Source organism: Physeter macrocephalus, chromosome 11, assembly GCF_002837175.3.
Source record: "Physeter macrocephalus isolate SW-GA chromosome 11, ASM283717v5, whole genome shotgun sequence".
NCBI classification, from domain to species: Eukaryota; Metazoa; Chordata; class Mammalia; order Artiodactyla; family Physeteridae; genus Physeter; species Physeter macrocephalus.
Window position 1 is genome coordinate 18,264,273 of NC_041224.1, and position 18,515 is coordinate 18,282,787.

At 38.0% G+C, this 18,515-nt stretch overlaps 1 protein-coding gene across 1 annotated transcript in view; it reads right to left on the minus strand.

The window, feature by feature from the left end:
• Positions 1-16,842, minus strand: part of SPAG6 (sperm associated antigen 6) — a 72,913-nt gene extending 56,071 nt beyond the window's left edge. Inside the window, exons 1-2 of the mRNA XM_024129712.1 lie at positions 16,695-16,842; positions 16,519-16,614 (exon numbers count right to left, since the gene is read on the minus strand). Coding sequence (XP_023985480.1) covers positions 16,519-16,614; positions 16,695-16,719 — 121 coding nt within the window. The 5' untranslated portion in view covers positions 16,720-16,842. The remainder of the gene's footprint in view (positions 1-16,518; positions 16,615-16,694) is intronic.
• Positions 16,843-18,515: the final 1,673 nt, after the last annotated feature.

Consider the following 18,515-nt stretch of genomic DNA (forward strand, 5'->3'; position numbering starts at 1 on the left):
CCGCGACGGGAGAGGCCACAACAGAGGGAGGCCCGCGTACCACAAAAAAAAAAAAAACAAAACAAAAAAACATACCCCAGTGACCTATAAAAGCAAATACATATTACCAGTATTCTTTTATAATGTTATATCCAGAAATATGTGAAATAGAAATAAAAGGAAAACATTTACAATAACGTTTAGGATTCGACCAAAGTAAGATAAAGAGTACTACCAAGTAACATAAGCAGAGAATAATGATGCTTATCACAGAAACACTTAATGATGAGACCTGTGGCTTTTCGCGGCTCCCAGTTTCCTTTAGCGATCATTTTTACGCCTGAGTTGGTTCGGTTCGAGCATTTCACAGAAGGCCAGCGCTGCAGGTCTGCATCCCACTCAGGCTGGTTAACTCCTCAGGCCCACAAAGTGTGCCTAGGCCCCTCCTCAGGCCCAGGCCACGGCGCATGTTAAACAAATCAGCATGTCCATGTGCATAAGTGTTGCTTTTATTATTCTCTATACTTTTTTATAGAGATAATTTCTGTAATATCTCACAACAAAAAGTTTAATGCACAGAATAAGGTATTAGAATGACTACCAAACGTTAACATGGGTTCCTTCTAGAAAGTTGAATCTAAAACAATTTGTTGATCTCTTCTTTGTAGTTGCTTTATTACGCAATTTAAGTTTTTTAACAGTGGTAAAATATACATAACATAAAAATTACCATTTGGGGGTGTACAATTCAGAGGCATTAAATACATTTACAATGGTGTGTGATCATCACCACTAGCTATGAACCATTAAACTGCTTGCCACAGAGGCTACATCATTTTACACTCCCACCAGCAAAGTACAAGTGTTTAAATCTCTCCCCATCCTCACCAAAGCTTGTTATTTTTTTTAGAATAACCATCCTAATAGGTTTGAAGTGGTATGTCCTTGTGGTTTTTTTATTTCCCTATCACTAGTGATGGCGAATGTGCTTATTGGTCATTTGTACATCTTCTTTGTTGAACTGTCCATTTAAGTCCTTTGCCCATTTTTTAATTGGGTTGGTTTTTTTGTTTTTGTTCTTGAGTATAACTTGATATTTTTTATAATGAATATGCACCATTTTAAATGAAACAAGTCAATACTCTAAAAAAGAAAAGCTGAATTTGTTAACATATATTTAAAGTTTCATAATAAATACGTTAATGAGGATGCTCAAAATAGTTTTAAGAGAATCACAAATATGTTTCATGTTATTTTTCCCTGATGATTCAGGTATTTCCTTTTCTCCTCACTTGATATAATTATGTGAAGGCTGTGGCTTATTGTCTTTTGAAATATAAATGGAAAATCAATCCATACTGGGTTATTCAACCTAGAATTTTGAATTAAACTGCAAGAACTCTGAACTTTTATGTTACGAATTTGAAGAATGAATTTATCTGAGTTTATAATATTTCTTATTATATTATTATTTCTTATTAGTTACTATATTTAGCTAACACAAGTCTCCCAATGTTGGATATTTTCAGTTTGCCATTTTAGCAATAAGATATTTTACCCCCAAAGATGTATTTCACTTGTCCATATACTCAAAGGAATTTTCTGCTTTGTATATTTTCTCCTCTCTTTTTCTACTGCAACTGGCCCAGGAAAAATAAGGTCAATAAAAATGACACACAATCCCTTTCCTTCTACTCCAGTATTCAAAATCAAAGTTAGACTTCTATGCAGATGCTTCTGCTCTATCATATTCCTTTGTTCAGACAGTAAGAATTTTGAAAAATTTTAAATCTCTGAATCTACAAAAGTAAAAGCTAAAGTTTCCATTTAAAATATCTGTTTAAACAAGGTCATTCTGGGGCTTCCCTGGCAGTCCAGTGGTTAAGACTTTGCCTTCCAATGCAGGGGGTGCAGGTTTGATCTCTGGTCAGGGAGCTAAGATCCCACATGCCTCGCAGCCAAAAAACCAAAACAAAACATAAGCAATATTGTAACAAATTCAATAAAGACTTTAAAAATGGTCCACATCAGCAACTAAGCCCGTGCGCCACAACTACTGAGCCCTTGGGCCACAACTACTGAAGCCCGTGCGCCTAGAGCCCATGCTCTGCAACAAGAGAAGCCACCGCGATGAGACGCCCGCGCACCGCAACGAAGAGGAGCCCCTGCTCGCCATAACTAGAGAAAGCCCGCACCCAGCAACGAAGACCCGATGCAGCCAATAATAAATAATACATACATTTATTTTAAAAAATAAATAAAATAAAAATGGTCCACATCAAAAAAAATCTTAAAAAAAAAGAATAAGGTCATTCTTACTAGAGAAAATATTGCCCCAAATTTCTAGTCCTTGAATTGGCTCTTAGTGCTTCATAGTCCTCAATTCCCAGGGACATGTTTTTATCTCTTACATAGGCTAAGCATACTTTGTTATTCTAATTGCAGGTTTGTCCTAGATATACAGATAATGATGCAAAAGGAACTGAGGAAGGAAGGAAGGAAAGGAGGGAGGGAGAGGAGGAGGGAAAGAGAAGCATATATAACATGAAAAGAAAATTTTCCTTACTTGTCTGTCCATTAGGAATTCATGGTGATTGATCCTTGGTGAGTGAATGCATGAAAATGTAGAGTGCATAAGTTACAACAGTCTGAATTACCGCTAAAATATCTGACAGACAAGGTCTCTAGTGAGCAGCTAATGACTCATTAGGGTCTCCACTGAAGGAGCCAACATGTACTAGCTAATATTGGGTTGGCCAAAAAGTTTGTTTGGGTTTTTCCATAACATCTTAGGGAAAAACCCAAACAAACTTTTTGGCCAACCCAATATTATATCTAACAGTAAAAATTATTCCTGTATTATACTCTAATATCTATAGAACAATTCTGTTTTCTCTATATAAATTGATTAAATGGTGTGAAAATGTTTCTGAAATTTAACCTACAGGCTAAATCTTTACAATCTTCCCCACCCCCAACTTTATGGCTTTGAGTTTCTTTTCTGTATTTCTTGTTCCCGTGCCATACTGGTGACACTGCTTCTAATACTTACATTGTAATCCAGTTTTGAAAAAAACCACCTCGCTAATCCTACCCACCATCATTCATTCAAAAACTAGATCAAGGTTTACCGAGTGGCAAGAAATAGGACGTCATACATGAGTAAAGGCAGTTCATGCTCTCAAAAAACTAATAATCTAGTGGAAGAGATTATAGAATAGCCTCAAAATAATCACAACTCTTTCCCTTAATTCCTTTTAATACAACATAGGCCTAATCACTTTAATTCTGCATGCCAATTGCATATGTAAGTCCGGAAAAAAAGGTCAAACATTTCTAAAGACAAAAAAAATAACTCACTCATTCTCATATTACATGTGTATAATTTATATAGATATTACTTCAGTCTGAGGTGTTTTATAAAGATATTTAACATCTCAGCTTTGTTCCATTAAAAACAATTCTTTGGGTTCATTTAAGTCATAGTAAAGATTTCTGGTTGCCCTGGTTACTTTGTTATGTTTTGTTCTGTTTTAATTGTGGTAAAATATACATAGCATTAAATTGGTCATTTTAACCATTTAAAGTGTACAATTCAGTGGCATTAAGTACAGTCATAATGTTGTGCAACCATCACTACCGTCATTTCCAGAACTTATTCATCATTCCTAACAGACACTCCATACCAATTAAACAATAACTCCCCATTTCCCCCTACCCCCAGCCTGTGATAGTTTCTATTCTGTTTTCTGTCTCTATTATTTTGCCTATTTTAGATACTTCATATAAGTGGAATCATACAACATTTGTCCTTTTTCATCTGGCTTCTTTCACTTAGCATAATGTTTTTAAGGGTCATCTGTACTGCAGCATGTATCAAAATTTCATTCCTTTTTAAGACTGAAGAATATTCCATTGTATGTATATACATTTTGTTTGTCTATTCATGTGTTGATGGACATTTGGGTTGTTTCCACCTTTAGGTTATTGTGAATAATGCTGCTGTGAACAGTGGTGTACACGTATCCATTTGAGTCCCTGCTTTCAATTATTTTGAGTATATACCTGGGAGTGGAATTGCTGGACTAAATGATAATTCTATGCTTAACTTTTTGAGGAACCACCAAACTGTTTCCACAGTGACGGCACCCTTTTACATTCCCACCAGCAAATTACAAGAGTTCCAATTTCCCCACATCCTCACCGATATTTTGTTGTTGTTTATAACAGCCATCCTGATGGGTGTGAAGGGGTATCTCACTATGGTTTGATTTGCATTTTCCAATGACTAGTGATATTGAGCTACTTTTCATGTGTTTATTGTCTATTTGTTTATCTTCTTTGAAGAAATATAATTGATTTAAATCTTCTGCATATTTTTGAAGTAGATATTTTGTTGGTAGTGGTTATATTTCTTTATATATTCTAAATATTAAGCTCTTATCAAATATATGCTTTGCAAACATTTTCTCCCATTCTGTGAGCTGTCTTTTCACTCTCTTGATAGTGTACTTTGAGGCCCCTCCTTGTTTTTTTAGACTTAAAATGAATATTTTTTACTTTCCAATTTTATTCAAAATTTTCACAAACATAAAATATGTTAAAGATTTGTTATACATTTTACAAAGCTTTAAATTTTTAAACTCAATGTTTTATTTTAATCTAAAACTACTTTCCATGTGTCCATTTACTATGAAACTGCTACTACAGTTCATTCAAGTTTTGGAAGAAGTGATTTCTGTATACAGTTAACCAATACACAGCAAAGGATTCACCCTTAACCGTCAATATCAACGTTACTCAGGCATTCTGTTGGGGCCCAATTAAAATATGAAAGAAACTTCGTGCTTTAGAAATAGAAGGAATCTTGCCCTGCTTGGTACATGACTGCCTGTGCTGAGAGACAACAGACTGAGGTGGTTAATAGCATGTATCTGGAGGGAGATTGTTTGGGTTCAAATCTGGGCTCTGCCACTTCCTGGCTGTGGGGCCTCAGCGAGATTACTTAACCACTCTGTGTCTCAGTTTCCTCATTTGTAAAATGGTGACAAATTCTAGGACCACCTTATAAAGCTGTTGTGAGAATTAAAATGAGCTAAAATTTCTAAAGTGCTAGGAAGATTAGCTAGGACAAAATAAACACCAGTTGGATGCTTGATAAATAAAAGTGCTCTAAAGGAATCAATTCCCTATGTTGACCATATTTTTCATCAACATTTTATTATTAACATAGATGACTCATTAATCAATCAGTACCTTACACTGTAATGGAGAAATATTTAAGGTCGCACGGCCCCACAAATTGAGCCTTTTCTACGATGTATTTTAGAATTACTATGGAATGAATAGCTCATTCACCACTCATTTAAGAAATATTAAGAATCTACAAGGTGTTAAAACACAATTGTCCCTGACCTCAAGGAACTCATAAAGGGGTCATGAGAGATAAACAACACATTATGATGTGTGCAACTAAAGGAGTAGAGGATGCTTTGCAAACACACAGTAGAGCATCTAACCCAGGCTTTGAGGGACACAGGGAAGGTGCAAAGGCTAACTGACATCTAAATTGAGGTCTGAAGGCTCTCGGGCAGATTGTCTGCTGAAAAAATTGGAAGGCGTAGGGATTGGAGAGAACTCCAACCAGAAGAAACTGTATAAATGAAGCTCAGAACCAAAAAGAGTCTGATATGATGACAAAACTGAGAATACAGTTTGACTTTAGTACAAGAGAGGAGACAGGAGTTGGAGAAAGAACTGGCTGAGATTAACAGAGACAAAAGTCCTGAAGGGTCCAATGAACCGTTTTAAGTATTCTAAATTTAATCTGAGCACTAATGTCAGTGCAGTGACAGATAAGATTTGCACTTTGTAAAGAAGGATCACTCTGATTACACTGGGGAGAAAGGATGAAAAGAGAGAAGACCACTTAGGAAGCTATTATAGGAACCTAGGCCAGATGTGAAGATAGCCTGGAGCATAGTAATGGCAAAAGGGAAAGAGAAAAGTGAAAGGTCTAAGGAGATATTTAAAAGACGAACTGATTATTGTGAAGAAGACGGAGGAATCACTGATACTTCCCAGTTTCTGGCTTGGACAAGGGATGCATGATTGTTGCAGACTGTTGAAGAAGCCATGATAAATCTATACTGGTCTGAAATGTAAAGTGGGAGGGGTGATGTGGCAAGGGATAAAGCTGGAGAGGTTGGCTGGGGCCAGATAAGTTTAGCTATAGGTTAAATGAAGATTTTTGTGATGTTGTTCTAAGAGAAATGGGAAGCTATGGGGAGCTTTATTGCTTGCACTACTCATTCTCAGGGAAGTAAATAAATGAAAATGAAGACTTTGCATAATTCCCAGGCCCACCATGTACGGCTGGGCAGACTGCATACTGCACAAATCCAGGGGATGCCATTCACATAGATCAGGATATAAATGGCACTCCCGAAGTTGTGCAAAGCACAGTAGCCATCCTTGATATTTATGTGGTTCTCTATTTTATGTGAATAAATATCTTACCTCCTCAGTATAATAATGAACATCTCTAGAGCAGTGCTTATGTTTTACACTTTTCTTCTATTTTTCAAATTACCTAGCACAGTTCTGAACGCACATCTAACTCTTATTGAAACACTTTGTGGTCTTGACTCTAGAGACCACTATCCACTTGGATTTTACTATTACAAGCACTACCTACTCTCCTCTCACAGAGTAATTCCAATTACACTCATCAGCTTTACTCTGATCTTAGTTTTTTTATTTCTATAACAAGTTATTACATTTACATGTCTACATTTTTACTGAAGCAAGTTTTATGACACTGATGAGTTTTAAAGCATGTTCTCGTTTTCCTTCACTGGTCATTTTTCACTTGAAAATATTTGTGTTCCTCCCTTGCTTTTCTTTAGAGAAGAATTTTCAGGCCTTGATTTGATTTCTTTCATCCTCTATGATATATACCTCTGGCCACTATTCCTTCATTTGATTAAGAATTAGTAAATTTTGGTATCACATATCTATTTGTCTTGCTTTCTGTGAAACACTTTTTCACTGCCATAACTATAAAGTCAATTACGATTTTAGGTGTTATATCCCTTACAACACACACAGATCCTTATAATTTATTTAAATGGTCAGAATGAATCACAAAATGTATATATAGTCTTTTTTACATAAAATTCAATCGTAATCATAAATGATTCAAGAAACTCTTATGATCAAGGGTAATATATTTTCTCCTTTTAAATTTATTCTCATTAACTGTAGTATCCTCTGCATTTTGTGTGGTGATTCACTGTCAATTCAGCCATTTGTGAGTGAAGGACTACCACACCTGACATGTCACTGTTGAGTGGGGAGGGGTGAGAGGAAGATGAGACAGAGATCCCTGACCCTCTCACTGGCAGCCAGCAACTCTTCTAAGAGGGCAAGGAAGCACAGTATGTATTCACTTATTTAACATATACTTCTAGAGCATCACTAGGCACTCCTCTAAAAAAATCTACAAATATTAACCCATTAATCCTCATTACAATCCTACCAGGTAGATGCTATTTATAGCTCGGGAGTCTATGCCCTCCTATTTCTCCAATGTCAGTCAGCCCATTTACCAATGAAAACTGGCCTCTGTGCTAGGTTTAGAATGCATACCATCTGTTGAATTCACATGATTCTGCCATTAATGTTACTGTAGGTCTCTTCCACAGTTACTGTATTAAACAGAAATTCCATTGATTTGTCCAGTGCAATTGTGACACTTGACTAGGTCACTGCCACCGCCATCTATATGTGAGATTTATACTGAGTATGTAGAGCATAAAAGTTATGCCAAGTTCAATTTACATGATACTTCAGATAAAAATGATTAGAACTTACGTGTTTATAGTTACGTGAAGAAATATAAAATGGGCTTTTAACATAGTTTTCAAATGAACATGTAAGTTCCACATATACAAGCCTTTATTTTCATTTAAGATCTCTCTCCTGAGCCCCAGAGCCCTATCTATGCAGACTGCTTACCAGAGTCACTGGCACATAGATCTCCCAGACACACTTCAACCTCAGCACTGTTACAGAGTGAAATCGCCATTTCCCTGTGCTGTTTGTATCCCTTCTCCATTAATGAAGAGTGCTAATTTGCCTAAGTAACCAGAGGCCTTGGAGTCATTTTGTTTGTTTCTTTCTAAAAGTCATTTTATTGTGAAAGCATGAAGGACTGCCTTTCATCAGGCAACAAGTTTGCCATTCCAAGGCTGTTTCAACATTTATTCAGTACCTATGTTGTACTGGACCATCTGCCAGGTGGAGGGCTGTAACAATTTTTTAAAACAATTTTATTGAACTATACTTAATTTACAATGTCGTGTTAGTTTCTAGTATACAGCAAAGTGATTCAGATATGTGTGTGTGTGTATCCCTGTGCTATACAGTAGGACCTTGTTGTTTATCTATTTTATATATAGTAGTTTGTACCTGTTAATCCCAAACTCCTAATTTATCCCTCCTCCACCCTCTTTCCTCTTTGGTAACCATAAATTTGTTTTCTATGTCTGTGAGTCTGTTTCTGTTTTGTAGTTTTGTAAATAAGTTCATTTGTATCATATTTTAGATTCCACATATAAGTGGTATCATATGGTATTTGTCTTTCTGTCTGGCTTACTTCACTTAGTATGATAATCTCCAGGTCCATCCATGTTGCTGCAAATGGCATTATTTCATTCTTTTTTATGCCTGAGTAATATTCCATTGTATATATACCACATCTTCTTTATCCATTCATCTGTCTATGGACATTTAGGTTGCTTCCATGCGTTGGCTATTGTGAATAATGCTGCTATGAACACTAGGGTACATGTATCTTTTCGAATTAGAGTTTTCCTTGGAGTCATTTTGAACTCCTCTCTCTCTTCACCTGCCCCTGCCAGCTGCCTTCCACTAAGTCACAAGTCTGGCGGATCTCTTATCCAGCACGACTGCTATAGCAAAAATGGATACCTGGTCTTCCCGATCCTGTTTCAATCCCCTCCAATCTATTCTCCACACTACTGTGAAAATCATCTCCCTAAAACACAAAATGAATCCCTCCATCCCTCTACTTAAAACTTTTCAATGGTTTTCTACCAATTTTAGGATAAATCCAAACTTCAGATGAGGTCCTTCATAATTAGGGCTGTTTTCCTCTTCAGCCACTGACTTGCCTCTCTCTTGTCCTATTACCCCAAGAAGTTCCAGCCATACCTAAACATCTGCCCTTTCTATCAAGTACCATCTTTTCTCTTGCCTATTTGCCTTTACACATAATGTTCCCTCTACCCAAATGCAGTGTTCCTCTCCCATCTCTTCATCTAGCTAACTCCTAAGAAATTCAGCACAGGTAACACCTCCTCCTAAAAGTCTCCCATGACCAGCACCCCTCATTCCTAAAACTTGGTTAGGTACCCTTCATATGTGTTCCATATGTCTATATATCAGACACCTATCAAAAAGTATGTATTTCTATATCTCACCATTAGCAAATAAGCCCCTTAAGGGCAGAGTCTATGCCTTCTATTTTTGCATGATCAGCATCTAAGTATGCATCTGGCACTTGGACACTCAGTAAATGTTTGTTGAATGATGAACGAACAAACCCTGAAAATTAATGTGCAATTTTCTCTTTTTAGGTAAATTTTAGTTAAAATAACAAAATGGATAACATGTGTTCATAGTTCTTTTGTTAGGTACATGAGGTCAGGTACATAAGTGTCATTATTATAAATTCATAAAGCTTTAAGGAACTCAAATGGGTCATTTAAACTATCCCCTCACCTAAAATCACCCCACATATATATAATTCTATTTTAATTTAAAGTCTTCTAGAGAGCTGCAAATTTTAAATTAGTTCTGTCTTCTTCTGTCAATGTCTTTTCTCTTTTCCAATATATACCTATTACACCCATCTTCCTGGAGAAGATTGGAATGTTTAGGAATGGGGTCAGTATAGAGGATAAAGAGGACAGTTCTAAAAGGGCTGTCTGCTCCAAGAGGTTTCATGGGTAATATTTGAAGAGGAAACTTTTGAAAGGCAATCAGTTCAAAAATCTATCTTCAGATGAAATTCTTTGTTTTTTTGTGTTTTTTTTTTGTGGTACGTGGGCCTTTCACTGCTGTGGCCTCTCCCGTTGCGGAGCACAGGCTCCGGACGCTCAGGCTCAGCGGCCACGGCTCACGGGCCCAGCCGCTGCGCGGCATGTGGGATCTTCCCGGACCGGGGCACGAACCCGTGTCCCCTGCATCGGCAGGCGGACTCTCAACCACTGCGCCACCGGGGAAGCCCAAATTCTTTGTTTTAATCATACTCTACCTAGTTTACTTTTTTTTTGAGATAGTTTACTCTAAAAGATATGGATACAAAGATAATAATTAAGAGCCACGGAGTATCAGAAATATAGTGATAGTTGCTACAGCTGACCTCTGAACATAGCATTGAGTTTTGTGGCAGCAAAAGTAGAAAGAGAACCACTTTGTGAAATAAAAGGAAGCAGGAACAAATTTTTTTTCCTGAAATCATACCTAGGCCTGGCTTGAAACATAACAGTTAATAAAAGATTGGTTGAATAAAAGAATATATCATTGTATTAAAAAATTTAACAGCAAAATGGACATCTTCAATGATAGGTTTTTAAAGTTATAGGAAAGTCTAAGTATCTATTTTTAAATAAGCCCTCAAAAAAAAAAGAGGGACTTTGAGAATTATTAGACTAATTCTACAAAGACATTTTTATAGAAAACTAATTTAATCTAGTCTACTTACATAATATAATCATGATTCTAACTTGACACAGAGATACAACTTAGAATATATGGAAAAGTGGAGAGAGATCATTTCCTTTGGAGACACATGCACACATACACAAGCACAAATATCATTTGTTTTCACCTAGACTTTTTAACAGAACTTGAATAAACAATAAATTTAAAATTGAGCCACCCGTATAATAGAAAACTGGGGTGTATGGCAAAACCAATACTTCACTGTGAAAATTAGAGAAGTCTGACCTGTGTTCAAATGGGCCATTCCACCCACTACAAGACAAGGCCAATTTGTTTTCTCAAGGTATGGCCCTGGATTTCTCCTAGGGCCAGTAAATCTACTCAGTAGAAATCCCAAAGTTCTGCCCTCAATGAACATGGAAGAAAAGCCCTTCACACCAAGTGTGATTAAATAAAGAACAAAGGGAAGTGTTGAGTATACAGTCACATCAACCAACCAACAAATATCAAGGGCCTCCCTCTTGACTGTACTCTACCTCACATGTTCTCAAAAAACCCAGGAGAGCAGGCAGTCAATCACAGGGCGGCTGGCCTCCCTGGGCCCTGAGGAAGTCTCCTGGGCACTCTTCCTGGTAACAGCAGGTCTCAGTCCAACAACTCTCTCAAGTACGCTATTGGTTCTCAACTTCCAGTGGATTACACACTTTCCCCAGGTGATTTTAAAGAGCTTCTGGTTTGATAAGACTTTCCTTAGAAGCCAGAGGAAACCAAAAGGTCTTCTAGAGCTCTGAGGCCAGTTTAAGCCCTAAATACGACTTCCATTCCCTCAAACCTCCAGGTATTTACCAATTAAAGTTAGTCCTCTGCATCTGGGCCTCCACTCAAGATCCCATAATGGTACTCAACGAGACCTCAAAAGCAGTTATGCACAATTACTGGACAGTCATTGGTACCCAAAGGCCTAAATAGATGACTTGTTTTAACAGTTAACACTGAGGTTTATCTGGAACTGCTAGAACATCTAGGAATAGTTTCCTGATACCTCTGAGGTAACACAGAAAGAGCACAAGGTCAGACAGCAATTAAGAAACAGGTCCTAGTCCCAGTTTGGCCACTAACTCACTTTCTGATGAGGGAAATTATCCAACCTCCTTTGGGCTTTAACCACAGTGAACAAGATACCTACTCTACTTACCTGAGCTGTTATAAGAATCTAATCTTCTAAGAGATGTGAAAACACTTAGAAAAATAATTACTCCTTCCTTCATTCTAGGTAAACATGTTGAACATCTGCTCTATGCTAAGCATTATGCTAGGCATGAAATTTACATCTGGTAGAGAAAGCAGAAACTAAACCATTACAGTTGTGATAAGGACTATGAAAGAGAAATATTAGAAGCAGGGAAAGATAAATCAATAAACTCAACCTGCTGGGAGGGCTCAAGGAAGGTTTCCCTGAGGAATCAACATCTGAACAGAGCCATAAAGAATGAGTAGGAATTAATCAGGCAAAGAAGTGTAGGAAAAGGTTCTAGTAGTCAGAGGAGCAAAGGTCTTGAAAAAAACATTCAACGAATGTAAAGTGCTTTTAGGAAACACTTAAATAACTTTTCAAAAACATTTAATCTGTGACATCAAAATGTAACCCCACAGTCTGCCATTTCAAAAAGCCACTCTTACAGGTTTATCTACAGCTTGGATTTTTCTTTTTAGTCATCAAACTTTTCCTAAGAAAACAGTGAGATACCAGCCCTGGTTGCATTATTTTCTACTTATGTACCAATGCTTAGATAACAAAACAGATAAATGTCCATGTAGGAACAACGATTTGGGACACAGAATAAAATTCTGAAAAATCTTGTTTTTAGGACATATTGGTAGGTGCATAAAAATTCAAAATTTTTATAGTTCCCTGGAACATTTTCCACTTAAGTATATGGAAAAAAAAAAAAAGAAAGAAAAAAAAAAGCTCTCTATCCCTACCCTATCCTTAAAAAAAAAGTCAGTGCTTTGAATTAATTATCATACATTCAAAACTATAAGACTCCTTTTATATTGGCAAATAGATCAAATTTAAAGGGCATAATTGGTTAAGTTTTCTGAAGTTGCTTTACTAATTATCTTTTCAGTTCTAATATCCTTTGGAACAATAGTTTTTGTAGGAGAATCATGGTATTGTACATGTACCTCCCAGGATGTGTTTTAAATACATTATAAATGTTTACTACAGGCTTTTCCTTCTCATAGCAAATTGGAAGTTCTAGATCATTAATATGAAGATTTTCACCCTGCCCCAGACACATGCAATTTAAAATCATTTTATGTCAACATATATTACTTATTTTCTTGAATTATGAACCAAATAAATTGCCTCAATTTGCAAATTAGCTTCATACAGGTGCATATTTAAAGTGACAGGCAAACTTTTCTACTCCTATTCTTCTGAAAATGTGCATAACTATGATTTGCCATGTTTACTGTTTGACTATATATAGGTTACAAGCAAAATATTACAAAGTATTATTTTAAAATTTACCCCCACTTTTCTTATATAAATAGCTGCTTCAAAAGAAGTTTATTTCGTGCAGCTAAGCAGTTTAAAAATCATGTTCTTCGGGCTTTTACTGGCTTATTTTAAAAGACCTTCTAAACAACCAAAGAGTGGCCTGGTACTCCAATATACCACAAAACACCTTTCTTATATTTTGTAATTAAACAACCACCTCCAATTGCTGAAATTCCACAATTGGTACAAGTAACGATGTATTATCACTACCATTGAAGTCATGTGTTATTATCCAAAGAGGGGAAGTATCCAAATTCATTTTTAAATAGCTGCAAGATGTAATGGCTCAAACATACAGGGTTTGAGGGAGCATAAAGAGATTTTATAACAAACATTAAACTTTTTAATGTTTTCATGTATGTCCTTTTGATTTAGAAGGAACAAAATCTCAGTGAGGAAACAAAAAAACTCTAGGTTATAGACACATTGTACACAGTTCTTTCTAGTAACAATTTTGATTGGAACTCAAACTTATTTTTGTCCAAATACTCTGAAGAAGATATCTTGCAACACTCTGTTTTATAATTACTTTGGACATATTTAATAGAGCAGATTCTCTCATTAGCACATCAAAAACACAATGAGAAAGATCAGAGATTTTAAATGAAATAAAACTTCATTGATAACTTTCACCTTTAAGATTCCTTTCACACTGAATGAATTTAAAAATTCTAAACCAGTGAACTACTGATTTATCATGATACCTATATGGAAACTTTTTTCACATTATTTTGGATCTGTGATACATATTTATTTAAACAGTTTATTAGGGGAGACAAGTGTGAAAACAAAACAAAACCCTCCCAGGTATGCAGACAGTATGTCAAAGTCAGGAATAAAATGCACTGGTATCTTATGATACCAAAATGAAGTCACTTGACTGAAAAAAAAAAAGCTTGATCAAAATATATAATTTATGTACACATATTGTGGCTCATTCAAAAGCATTTTTAAATCCATGCTGATGTTTTAAAAATAAACCATTTAAATGGTTAAGTTGACTATTAAGAGAAGTTTTCATAACAAAGCTTACAGGGTTTTTTTAAATTAAAAGAATAAATATATTGGAATACTCATCTGTCCCTATTTAAAGTTATTAAAGGGGTGCTTAAGTTGAATTTAGATAACATGAAATACATTAAATAAGTTCCTCAGGGAAAAGAAAAATCTTACCATTCCATCAAGATATTAGTCAAGTGCAGATAACTTCAAAACATTAAGTTATATTCCTTTTGTATTCCATTCCTCCAGAAGCCAGACCATAAGTGGAAATAGGTGGCTATTTAAGAAGGCCATATCTAAGTCACTTATACTTTGGTGATGACTTAGCCTGTTTGGATTGATTAAATTCCACAATATATTCTACATTGCATACTTATGGGAAGAGATAATATGTCACTATTACACTAAAACATGATATTCTGTATCTTAAGAGTTAACTGTACATCCATATTTCACTATCAAATTTATAAAAGAATGTCAATCATTTTCCCTTTTTAAGAAATCATGTTTTAGTTTAGCTGTATACTTTCTGTCCAGAAAATTAAATATTTGTAAATAGCAAGTGTCCATTCATGAAGGCCATTGAGTAGGACTGAAAGGGGAAAAAAATCCAAAAATAAGCGCATTCAAAACATGTAATATGCTCTAATGAAGTTAACATGGTCAGTATATATGAAACACTGTGTGTCCAGCACTGCTCTGGGCACTTTGAGGAGTATACGTGCATGCATACAAGCACACACACACGTGCAGAAGAAAGAAGATGAATTCACATGAAACAACGGTAGAGCAAAAGACTATCAACTTTGAAATTTTCAAAATGGAGAACAGATTAATGGTTGCCCAGGGTTAGGAACAAGAGGGAGGTAGGTGTGGCTATAAAAAGGCATCACAAGGGATCCTTGTGGTGATGAAAGTAGTATCTTGACAACAGTGGTGATGGATACACATGGTATAAAATTGTATAGAACTAAACACACACATACACTTAAAGTACAAGGAAAACTGAAAAACAAATTGATGGACTTTTATCAGTGTCAATATTGTGGTTATGATATACTACAGTTTTGAGGTACATTAGCTCTCTATATTATTTCTTACCACAGCATGTAAATCTACAATTATCTCAAAATTAAGTTTTTTTAAATGATTATAAAATACACTTTCCCTATTCTAAATACATCCCCCTCCCAAAATAAAAACATGCAATAATAAACACCAGAATCCCTCCCAGGGACAAAAGAAATTGCCAGCTAGGTGCAGTAGTAATTTCCTTCAAAGAAACCCAGAGTAGACATTATGTCTAAACATTCTTGCCCTGAAAATATGTTCTGAATTTTCTTCAAATCCGTGTTAATTTAATGAGTTTTAAAGATAACATCCCATAAATTGAAGATTTCTCATGACACAGTAGCAATAAAATTCTACCTTCAGATGGTGGTGGAATCATCCTCAATCACAGACAGAGACGGGGTGGGGGGTACCACCATTTTCTTCTCTGTTTATGTTAAAAGATAAGAAGCAAATCACACACACAGGCACACACTCTTTCTCTCCCTGTAGAGTCTACGTGAGTTCGGATCGAGACGTGGAATACGAGCACCTTAAGGTTTCTCAAAGCTAGGTCTCTGCCTACTTGGAATCTCTTGGAAAATATGCAAGCATATCTTTGCTCTTTCGCTAATGCAAGACAAGAAATAACAGGTCAACTGCTCTGGAATTCCTTTGGTGTGAGAAAGTCAAGTCGAAGGTGATCAAAGGCAGGGCATCCGGATAAAATGGGTCTGATTAGGGTAGATTCAGGCAAGCTGACATTTGCTTGGTTGCGATTAAGATGGAAATAGGGACGTCGGGTCCCTCTCACACCAATCTGGAAACTTGACCCGCTAAAGAGACCGAACGCTTCTACAGCCTCCGCGGTGGATTGGAGGAATTTAGGGACGCTGTCCTCCTGTCCCCATCCTGCCGCTCCCCAACAGCTCAGGCGGCTGGGGAGCGGGGCGACGGGGACCCGGGGCGAGGCGAAGCCAGGGGACACTGGGCGACGAGGGGCCGGGGATACGGGGTGAGGGACGAGGCAGGGCCAAGGACCCCGGGAGACTAGGAATGGAGGTGCGGGGCGAAGCCGGGGCAGCAAGGGACGCGGGGCCGGGGTGCGGAGCGACGGGCGAGGCGAGGTCAGGGGCGCGGAGCGACGCGAGTGCGAGGTGAGGGCTCACCCGCGTTTTGCAGCGTCTCGATGTTCTGCGGTCTGGTCGCCAGCTCCGCCACCATCTGCACGAATTGGGTCCGGGCTTTCTGGTACTGCTCGAACACTGCGGGGAGAGACACGCTGGAGCGCGCCGCCCGCGGCCCCCGGGCCCCGCCGCCCCCCGTCGGGGCGCCCGGACCTAACCTTGCAGCACCTGCCTCTGACTCATGGCGCCCTCGCCACCAGCTCGGCGGCGCCCGGCTCGTCCGCGCCCGGCCTGCGAGTCCACTGAGGGGGCGACCGCGGCGACCGCTCGGACTCCGACGGGAGCCAGGTCTCTCTGTGTACCCGCGTCTCCCGGGCAACCGACCGGAACCGGAACGCGGCCCTCTCGCGGCAACGGCGGTCCCGGGCGTGACGTCAGGGCGCGGTGCTCGGGCGCCCCGTGTGCGGTCGGCGTCCACCATGGAGCTCAGCCAGCGCGGCTCCCCCGACGTGCGGAGCTCGCCCAGCGGCCGCGGGAGCCGTGCGCCGTCGAGGGTCACACCCTATGGGTACAGGCGTCCGCCAGGAGGTCAGGGAGTTTTACAGACCGAACCCGGAGGGAGCCCCACGCGCCCAGGAACCCGGTCCAAGTGCGGCGAGACAAGCAAACTGCTGCGATGGAGTCGCCTGGGCTTCGACTGTCGAGAAAAATCTCACATAGGACACTGTGTAATCTGATAAATACGTTACTGTCAGTACAACCTTAAAGTCAAATGCTTTCCCCTTTAGTCCATCTTTTATATACCCGGCATTTCAGGTTTCAGGATTCCTGGAGGGTCAAGACAACTATGTTCATACATTTAATTATACTGTATTGAAAGCATTTAATAAGCACTCCTAGAGATTCAGTGAGAAAAGCAGACGAGGAAACAATATGATAAACGTCATGTCTTCCTTGACTTTCTCCAAATTACTACTAACTTTGCTGTTTCCTCACTTTTTTGTGATTTTTAAACATGTTGTCTTTGTCTTTTAAATTTAGGCTTCATTCTGTTGCTGAAGGACATTTCCAAAAGAAACTGAGAGAATCTTTACCTGGAAAGTCTTGATTGAAATTATCTTAACCAGACTTCCCTTGCTGACATAACTTTAATCCTTTACCCAGTTTTGTTTTGACAAAAGTTAGGTAGTCTATCACTGGTTTCTAGTTTGTCTGAAAACTGTATACCAAATGTTTCAGTGACAGGTGTCAACTTTAAATGTTCCTCCATCAGAAACTACAATTTCGCCAGATGTCAAGTGAGCCGATAGTCACAGCTGCTGCTGAGTAGTGCCAAGACAGGAAAGCTCTTGATATCTCTTCTTTAATAGAAGGGAGCATGCAAACTTAGCTGGGGTGAGTCCTATATAATAATCTTTCAAATCTCACTCTGACTTGAGCTCTCTGATAAAGTCCTGGTATTTTATGAAGCTCCAAATAGTTGTGGAACGGACTAGCAATCAGAGAGAGGAATAAGTATGTTCAGCCGGGTCCCTACCACCCCCAGAACAGGTGCATGTCTTTTGCTCCGGAGTTCAGAAGCCAATGATACCCACAATCCCTTTACCTAACTCTGAGGCATAAAGTTTAACAGTGATCTCCACATTTCCCTAAGGAAACAGGTCCTTTAGAATTAAAGTTTGTGTGTGTACTAATTTAGAGATTGGCGGGGGGAGGGAGAAGTTGAACAAATAATTAAAATGGCAAATACACCTTCACTGTAATTTTATTTTCAGTTCCTTGTTGCATTGTGAAAAAAGAAATCCCCTTAAAACTAAAAGGTTCCATATTTGGTTTCAGTCCTTTAACAATTCAAACTCCGAAGTGACTACAGCTGCCATTTTTAGTAATTCTTTTTACTATGTATTTTCTACTTGAAACGTGTTGAGATAAGAGCTCAATAGTGAAAAAAAGGCTAAACCTATAAACATAACAGTCTACTTATGGAACCCTACAAAGTTTGAAAACTTAAGTTCAGGTGGTATATCAATTATTTTTAA